Source organism: Filicampus tigris, chromosome 18 (assembly GCF_054856515.1).
Source record: "Filicampus tigris isolate MCC_2025a chromosome 18, RoL_Ftig_1.0, whole genome shotgun sequence".
NCBI lineage: Eukaryota > Metazoa > Chordata > Actinopteri > Syngnathiformes > Syngnathidae > Filicampus > Filicampus tigris.
Genome location: NC_141234.1, coordinates 8,565,149 through 8,574,103, shown reverse-complemented (window position 1 = coordinate 8,574,103; position 8,955 = coordinate 8,565,149). Strand labels below are relative to the sequence as shown.

The 8,955-nt window shown below is 43.5% G+C and overlaps 1 protein-coding gene and 1 long non-coding RNA gene across 3 annotated transcripts; one reads left to right on the top strand and one right to left on the bottom strand.

Annotated features, from left to right (window-relative positions):
• Nucleotides 1–170: 170 nt before the first annotated feature.
• Nucleotides 171–7,088, bottom strand: gpnmb (glycoprotein (transmembrane) nmb). 2 transcript variants are annotated; one of them, XM_086015358.1, is made up of 12 exons: nt 6,940–7,088; nt 5,354–5,509; nt 4,932–5,075; nt 4,396–4,569; nt 3,863–4,024; nt 3,167–3,493; nt 3,051–3,092; nt 2,786–2,968; nt 2,113–2,218; nt 1,637–1,857; nt 1,471–1,561; nt 171–690 (listed from the first exon to the last, which is right to left on the bottom strand). In XM_086015358.1, the coding sequence occupies exons 1-12, from the start codon at nt 6,971–6,973 to the stop codon at nt 537–539; spliced, it is 1,794 nt and encodes a 597-aa protein (XP_085871484.1). In that variant the 5' UTR covers nt 6,974–7,088; the 3' UTR covers nt 171–536. The 2 variants fall into 2 exon arrangements, with proteins under 2 accessions (XP_085871484.1, XP_085871481.1); XM_086015355.1 differs by lacking the exon at nt 6,940–7,088 and adding an exon at nt 6,239–6,477.
• On the top strand, nt 1,182–4,158 carry LOC147132318 (uncharacterized). The gene is made up of 3 exons (XR_015082238.1): nt 1,182–1,300; nt 1,640–1,868; nt 3,375–4,158. It is a non-coding gene; the product is annotated as an uncharacterized LOC147132318 (long non-coding RNA).
• Nucleotides 7,089–8,955: the final 1,867 nt, after the last annotated feature.

Genomic DNA, 8,955 nt, shown 5'->3' with positions numbered 1-8,955 from the left:
TAAGCAAAAGTGGCATTCACAGGTTCCAGAAGTACCACATTGTAAAAGTCAAGTAAAATGTGCTTTGGGTAAATTTGTTTGAATGATCTTTGGATTCATAACAAAGTGATTCATTGCAACTATACATCTCTGGAGCTGGAGATTCTCATTAAACTGCTTATACACAAGTATTTGTTAGTTGAGCGCTTTTATTAGAGTCCTTCACGTTCTTATACTTAATGTCTAATCAGTAACTCAAACTTAACTGCGTCACAATGTTAAACTCTTCAAACAACCATATTGCATAATGCATTCTTGAAAAATGATTATATACAAAGTGGTTTCCTCTCTGACATGAGCCAATAGATTTAAAGCAGTGCCTCAAATAGATGTAGGATAAATCAACTAATTTCTTATGGAGCCAACAGCTCAACACACACACACTTTTATATGAATATTAATGTCATCTTTAGCATTTCATGGCGTTTGATCCTCGTCTTTTATATGCAATGGATTTACCATTAAGTGTGTGACAGTAAGTGCGATGACAGAGACAACTAGAGGGGGTGTCTTTCGGTCAGCAGGTGATGACGCTCCTCGTTTGAGGGGAAGAGCGCCTCCCTCAGGCGCATCACGCTGCCTGCAACCCCAGCGCGGCTGCCGGCATCCTCCAACAGCGACCTGCGAATGGGCCGGTACACTTTGTAGCGTCTGGAAAGACAAGTTGTATCATGTGCGTCATCATCACAAGTACGCTAATCTACCATTCATAAGTTTGGGGGTCACTTTGAAATGTCTTCTTTTTTTTTTTTTTTTTTTCTGCAAAGAAAAGTTTAATTTTTCAAATTGCTCCAAACAGGAGCAAGTTAGGGATCAACGGATTATTCTTGCACAACAGAAAAAAATGTGAGAACATTTTTGTTTTAATTTTTTTATTGCATAGGCTAGCCTGCTTTGTTTAGCTCTATTTCATTGAGAGGTTTTAAAAGGGAGTCACCTCCAAAATGTTCTTTATATGTTCTATGCTCCCTCTCTAGGCTAAACACGACATTATGATTAATATTGCGTTTGTGGAATATGAATTAAGCGGTAAAATACACGTATTTTTATCCTTCTCATGAGACGGCCATTTTGCCATTTGCTGTCGATTAAAAATGAATTCACAGTTGCTCAGGAGTCAACTAATGACTAATCACGGCTCACCTGTTTTCTGAATTTGGTCATGTGACATTCGCAAGCTGTAGAATGTTTCCAAATTTCCAGTATGTCTGGCCAGAAAAACATCAACTGGAGAGGTGTGAAAAATCTGCATGCAATTCCAGTAAGGAAGTCTTAAGATTTATTTCAGATTAATTCAGTGTTATCTTCTTTACAAAAAAAGGATTGTAAAAAAAAAATCGCTCTCTTAAAAAAAGGACATTTTGAAGTGATCATAAACCTTTGAACGGTAAATTTGAAACGATCAGAATGTTTGACATTGGTATTACTTACCTGTAAACAACACATGCAATCAATGCAAAGAAAGCTACCAGTACGGCGCTTGTGGAGAGGATCACCTCAGTCGTATGAGGGTTCTTGGACTCTAGGGGAGGAGAAATCGTCAATTACGTTTCTGCGAAACGAACAGATTGACTCTTACACTTTCTGTCTCGCTCACCAGGGGTCGCTTGCAACTTGTTGATGGTGACGGTGGTGCTGGTCAGAGTCAGGCTGCGGGAGTCCTCCAACGTGATGTTGACACAGTATGTCCCCGGCTGCGGAAAAGTTCTCCTCAGGTTCACCTCGCACTTTGCGGAAGGAGGAACGTCGTTGCACATGATGCTGTGCACCAAAGTGCACGTGGGGTCCGATACAATGGTGCATACCGACGTGGGGACGCTGAAGAGGAGGTAAGACCCAAACTTAAAAGAGCATTCTAATATTATTGTAAGCCATTATGCACAGTTTGAATATTTACGCTGCATTTAAATTTATGGGGGAGGGGGTGGTTAAATTAAAATATATTTTAGATAGGTCACATAAAAAATGTACCTGAATAAACAGTTATCAACGACGTTTTCGTGCTAGAGGGAGCCCGCGTACCACATTTTGAGATCGAGAGCGTTTAATTACATGTAATGGTAACATACACACCTGCCGAGGCATTTCACCAGGAAGCTGATGTCAGTCTTGGTTACTCTGGCAGCCAACACGTCAACAATGCGGCTGTCGGCATTGCTATTTAATGGGCGCTTGGGCTCTGTGAAAAATGATCTTATTATCGGTCCATAATGTGATATGAATAATAGAATGAGTACATAGAAAATGAATGACATAGCTTATGTTGGATTCATGTCTATCTGTGTTTTGCCGTTGTTTAGGTGCTTGAAAATATGAAGAAAGCTAAAGCTGAGTGCTGAAGTCAGTACAGCTCTTATTAGATTTTACAGTATAAATTTAAGCACTAGATGGCAGTATTGCTCGTATAAAACTGTCAAAAAATCTTTTTTAAAAAATCTGAAAAACTAGAGTGGGCTACCTCCATTTTTGTCATTTTGTGAGAAAGTGATTTAAAGTTTTATGGCTGCTTCTGAATACTTATTTTTACATAAATTGCGGGTTTCCTCAGATTTTGACAAATGCAATAATATTTGTATGTTGTAATTTAAAATGTTAAATTTAAAGTGAAAAGCCGTATTCATCTGTGCACTTAAAAAAGCACCGGAATGGAGTTAGCCCACTCTAATCCTCAGTTGCTCTGACTGTCCTTCAGCTCTCAGATCAGACCCCACAGACAAAAAAAAAGTGGCGACTGCCTGACACCTACCGATGATGCTGATGTTACCCACAAAGATTCCGTGCACGTAGCGGAAACACTCATTGCCCTCGAGCACACGCTTGCTACGAAGCAGAGCAAAGGGGGTCGGCTCTGGGGTCACGCTGGAAACAATGGATGGGAGGGCTTCTGTGGTGGGTAAGCCCGTTGTCATGGTGACAAGAGATGAGGTGGCTGCAAGAAGTGGCATGACCACATGAAGTCATGGGACATGCAGGTATGTTTGATGTACATGCGTTGGCGTTTCCAAGCTAACCTTGGGGGGTTGTCGTCATGGCTGATGGAGACGTGTGGCGCTCTAGCGGGGGAATGCAAACATGACCACCGAGGACAATTATTTTGAAATTATTTTGTAATTTAGTGTATTATTACCAGTAGGGGGTGGTGGCGGCGTGGACGCTGTCGGCGTGGGCGTGGCAGCAGCGGGTGGGCACTCGGCCGGAAACGCCGCCTCCACTACTAGCTTGACGCTCATGTTGCCCACCGCGCTGTAGGCGTGCGTGGTCACCTCGCGGTGGGTCACCACCTGGTTGCCGTCCCTGAAGTCCCACATGTAGTCGACGGTCGCCGCCGTCTTCAGGTACCCGCTGGGGTCGTGGAGACGCACTCGAAAGACGACGTCCTCGCCTCGGAAGAACACGTTGGCCGACTGGTTGACCGCAGACTTCTGGGAGATGTCCACCGCCACCGGGATCGTGTCTGGACACGGACAAGCACAGAGACCATGTGGACAAATATCACCTTGGCAACAAACCAGGGGTGGGCAAGCTTTGGTGCTGAAGGTCTATATTTTATTTTTAAAACCTACTCTTAGAAAGGCAAGGTGTATTGCGACCATTTAGAGATTTAAAAATAAAAGAATCTTGAACTATAAATAGCCTACGCGACCAGTGGAGGATTTGTGCTCCCACTTACGTGTTCCAGTTAAGACACAAACGGCAACATGAATAAATATATTTTAAATAACCAATTTTGGGGGCGAATGAAAGCAACGACTATCACAGGACTAAAACCTTCGTGAGCCACACTTTGCCCACCCCTGCAAAATGAACAAAAAATCTATTCTACCTGTCACGTAGAAAACAATGTTGTCGGTACTCAAGGGACTGTACTTCCTGCGCTCACGTTTACGGTACACCATGACCTCCATGACCTCTGCTCCCAGAGGGATGCTGGAGGTGTTGAGGGTCAGACTGGAGGAGTGGCCGTCACATGTCTCGAAATAGTGTCCTGGATCAAGAAAAAAATAAAAACCCAGAAATTGGCGGTTAATTATCAGAACTGGCATGATATGTGCTGTATAGTACACTCACGGGCCACAATATTAGGTACAACTGCACGATTTAATAATAAAAAAATGACTATATACGATAAGTCATTGTGGTTCTAATATTTTGCTTACATAATTTGGCAGTATAAGATAAAGCAAATAGTGGATGCATTGGAAGATTTTGTGCTAACATATGAAAGGCGATAACAGTTAATATTGGTCCCATCGGAAAAACCTTGCGTTTGAACATGGGTGTGTTGACTTTTTATATCCACTGTAAGTTTGCTATGATTGCGAAACGAATGCGATGATGTTTGCGGGCGGCTCTCACCCATCATGTGCCACACGTAGACGTAGTTCTTGTGCCTCCAGTCGTTGCTCTGAAGGAAGGGCTTCCCGTCAGGGAACACGTTGCATTTGGTGGCATCTGTACATTTGCCGAAGCCGTAGTCGTCCATCCAGGACGTCCAGTTGTACACGTAGCCCGAGCGCACTTGTCCGTTCGCTGCATAAAGCAAAGTTATGTGATGCGGAGCAGAGGTGTGGTATAGTACAAATTGTAAGGGTACCTATAGGTACCCTGTTGAAGGGGTACAATGGTGTTCCCTTGAAGACACTGGCCCGGTGACAAGCCATTAAAGATACTAATTGAGCCTTTTTTTTTTTTTTTCATTTTTAGCCATTACTCTTCATTTTCCAAGCAAACTTTGGAAAGTGTCAGAAAAATCCCAGGAGTGATGTCATCAAATTTCAAGGTGAAAGAATGACATCTGGTGTGTTTGTATTGATGCAAACGATCCAAATGGCTCAAATCATGACGGCCTGGTGGGGCCATTTTGGCAGCACCTGAGGCCTCCAGCTCCGTACCGTCGTCACAGCGCTCGTCCCACACCAGTTCCCCGCTGTCGTCCTCTTTCTGGCACGGTGGATACTCGAGCTTGGCCGTGAATGAGATGACGGAACCGTTGAGCGCCGGGCTGTCGCTGGTGAGGCGAACTGTGGGTTTGCCTCCTGGGACACAATACAATTGACATACAATTATTACAATTTTTTTTTTTTTTTTATCTGTCTATGCCGGCAAAACAATTAAATGCTCTTCCACAAGATGGCAGAAAGTAAAATTAAACAGGCTCAGATGTCAAAGTAAGTACATTTGTGGCTAAATTGAATTTTCATTTTGTCGCTAATTTAATTATACTTCTTTAACCAATGAATTTCAAAATGTTAAATGGCCCCTTATTTTATTTTTTTTTTAATGTCAGTTGTGTTGACACTGAACTTGAACTCACCTCGCCTGTGCATGAGCTCCTTGGGCTTGGGTTTTATGGGCGGGTAGAGGTAGTCGTCCCATGGCATGCTGTCGGGATTCCAGCCTGGGATGGGTGGGATGGGGAAAGGAGACTTTCCTAATGGGATGTGCTTGTGGGGGAACATGTCAGCATATGCTGGAGAAAGAAACAGTTCAAGATTGTTCAGGAAAAAAAAAAAAAATGTTCCCTGAAGACTCTAAACTGCCCATAGCCGAAAACGCACTTGGCCGGCAACCAGTCCAGGGTGTATCCCGCCTCTTGCACAATGAACGAATATACAAACTAGTAAATTTGTATTCATCTAATATGCATACAGCTTTTTTACGATCCTACATATTTAGCATTGCGAGAACCTACTTGAAATGTTTAAAAACACACAATGTAATCAAGGGTTTTCAAATCTCTTGTATAAGACATTAATTGGAAAAAAAAATGGCATTGTGACATCAGTCGCTCAGTTGAATGTCAGTGGTTCCATTCTACGTTGCTGTTGCTCGGCATTGACAGAATTACTTTTTTAGGAGGTGAAAAGTATGCGGTGGCGAGTCAGCTAATGAAACTCATGAGACTCGACTGCAACAGCGAGCTGATGGAGGACATCATCACGGTGAGTAAAATAGCAAAACGTTAAGTACTTATTTGCCGCAACCAGAACACAAGTCATAATTAACTCATTCGCTGCCATTGACGTATTTATTTGTCTTTTCACAGTCCAGCCATTCAATCCCAGGAACTTACAATTTTCAAATTTTTTCAAAAGAGGGTCTGAAAATGTCTGGCACTGAATGAGTTAAAAGTATGAAATACACTTATGTCTATACAGTAACCAATAGAAAGCTTCTTTTTCTCCAGCTGGCATCTTACTTTTGCGTCCATCCGCTTGATAAACGAAGCTGATGCATAGTAGAAGAAAAGTATAATTCAAGACTCCCATCTTCCCCCAAAATAAAAAAAAAAGAAAGTAAAGTAGTCCTTCAGGGGATGTGAGCTCAGGCGTTCTCCTGCTCGTCCCGCTGCGATTTGCCTGTTTGTGCGCTTGTGTGCAACAATTGAATCTGGTGCTGGTGAGCACATAAGACATGTGACGTTTGTTAACGAGACGCATCTCATCCCTCATTAGGGCGCATGAGGCAGGGAAGTCATGAGAAGTGAGGTGCATCCTCTTCCTCTTTTCTTCTGTCCGCTTCTAAAGAAGAATCCTCAAAGCTAACTTAAAGTCGTGAGGCGTCGTCAAAGATTATTGATCAGGATGTCAAATGTAGGTTTTAAATACAGCAAAGGTGTGTCCTCTACTGACACTTTCTTTCTCACAAACGTGCTAAATTCAATCAATTCATACTCGGAATCCCAAATCGGCCACTGAATGGCGTCATAAAAATCCCAAATGGTCCAATTGCGTTATTATTGCATTTTCTCCGCTGCATGTTTGTCCACGAGATCGCCACTTGACCCGCACCGACCCAACGATGAGCCCCGAGTTGTAGTCGTCGTTGCGCCACAGTGGCCCAAAAGCAGAAGTGTACAAACTGTGCGTCATCCAACGTGATTGCCATCAGCGGCCTTACCCGTCACGAGGTCTTTGCCCAAATTGGTTTCCATCTTAAAGGTCGGAGAAAAAGCAGCGCTGGTGGACTAGTGGTTCACATGTGCCTCAAGTTTCAAATCACATTTCATTGGAGAAGCGATAATAAAAACTTCAGGCAGTCCATCCATTTTGTACGGGAGCCAATAAATTGCAGTTGACTTTGGAGGCGAGGCAGGTCCACCCTACTCGACCCCCCCTCCCCCCACTGGTTGCCAGCCAATCACAGGGCACATATTGGCAAACCTTTCACAATCACACTTATGGACAGTTTCGTGTTAGCTTCGCAGGCCTTACATTAAAGGGGCTCTTTCTCTCACTGGGCACACGCCGTGTTATTTAATCGAGTGGTGGAATGCAGACACATTCCTCGTGTGTGTGTGTGTGTGTGTGGGGGGGGGGGGGGGTGTCTCTGGTGCTGCTATGTGCTGGCAGGGAAGGCTTCACCTCAGTGTGTTTTGGCTCCAGCTGAAGACATATGGGAGTGTTTGCTTCTGGAAATGCATGAAGAATTATAATTTTTTTTCTTCTTTTATCTTTTCTTTTTTTTTTTAGATCTTTTATCCCCATTTGCCCTATGAATGAACATGTTCCCACCAGAACACATGCAACTGACCTCCGCTGACCCCCTTCTCTTATCCTCCACGCAGGCCTCTCATTTGGGCCCACCCTCTCTCTTTCTTCCCCCCCGACCACATTTGCTCCTTCTCCGAAAAAAAGCTCCTGGAAAGAATTATCCCGACGCGCTACATTAGCACAGATTGCACGTTAACGCCGAAATGACCTCAATTAACCCAGTTTGTGTTTCTCAGATGTCCTCAGATGCCCCCCCCCCCTTCCCCTCTTCCTCACTGTAATCACAAACATGAGAGGACACGCTGCCCTGTCATCCCGAGCGGAGGCGAGAAGTGAGACTTTGTACAAAATGCACGGAAGGTGAGCTGCTCATCCGTCATCGCGGACACAAAATCAGCCGGTATGTGCACTGGCCTTTTCACAGCAAGACTTCGAATTGATTTGAGCTAATGTCGTTTTAGCGTGGACAGTATTTCTTTAGAAACTGAAGTGAATCTTCGAATTTGAGCCTGCATCCAAAAATGTCCTTCCGATCAGTCACCAAATAAACACCATTATGACATAATTATGCTAGTATAAAGGTTAACTTTAAAAAAAAAAAACAACATTTTGACTGCCACCAGGTCGTGCTATAACCCCCTAAATCTCACTGTGGTAGCATCCTGCAGGGAAAACTTGATTTTCCATGGTCTTCTCTTCCATCCAGATGTAACTGCCAAGACAGAACCATGAGATCCAAACTGGACTGGACCGCTGCTGTTTTCCGGCATTGTCAGATGGCCTGCAGCCTGTCAGCACCACCAAAGTAAGATTGTCACGCACACATGACTTGGGCGGCTTGATGATGACAAAAAAAAAAAAGGAAAAAAAAAAAAAGAAAAAAAAAAAAAGGATGTTGTCATTGTTCAGTCATGACAACTATTTTAAAGACAGGGTTGTAAAAGTTGTACTCCCCCCGCAAAATTTTCACAGTCTTCTGCTCTTTCATGCGTCTATTTTGCTCATGTATGAGCTGGAGTCCATCCCAGCTGACTTGGAGTGAGAGGCGAAGTACAGACTGATCGCCAGCCAATTGCAGGGCACAAACAAGCTTTCACATTTACATCATGGCAAGCTAGAGCCGTCAATGAACCTATCAAGCAAATGTTTTAGACTGCCGAAGGAAAAGTACACAAGCACGGTGAGAACAAACCAGAGCCGAGATTAGGACCGTTAACCTTTGAACTGTGAGTCAGACACGATTCCGCAATGCTGCCTCTGCTCTTCCGAATGCTATTAAAATGAAAACAGCACAAAGAAGACGGCACTATTTTCGTGTTAAGCAATTCTGCACAATTGTCCAACAAAAAAAAAAAAAAAAAAAAAAGTGCGATCAATTTAATATTGTTCAGAGGATGTGAAATGACTCACACCCTGGACTTAA

Coding starts and splice junctions, on each gene's coding strand:
- gpnmb (XM_086015355.1), bottom strand. CDS start 6,455: ATGTCTTATGTGCTCACCAGCACCAGATTCAATTGTTGCACACAAGCG. Junction 2,219..2,785: donor GGGTAACATCAGCATCATCG/GTAGGTGTCAGG, acceptor CATTTTTCACAG/AGCCCAAGCGCCCATTAAAT. Junction 1,858..2,112: donor CTGGTGAAATGCCTCGGCAG/GTGTGTATGTTA, acceptor CCTCCTCTTCAG/CGTCCCCACGTCGGTATGCA.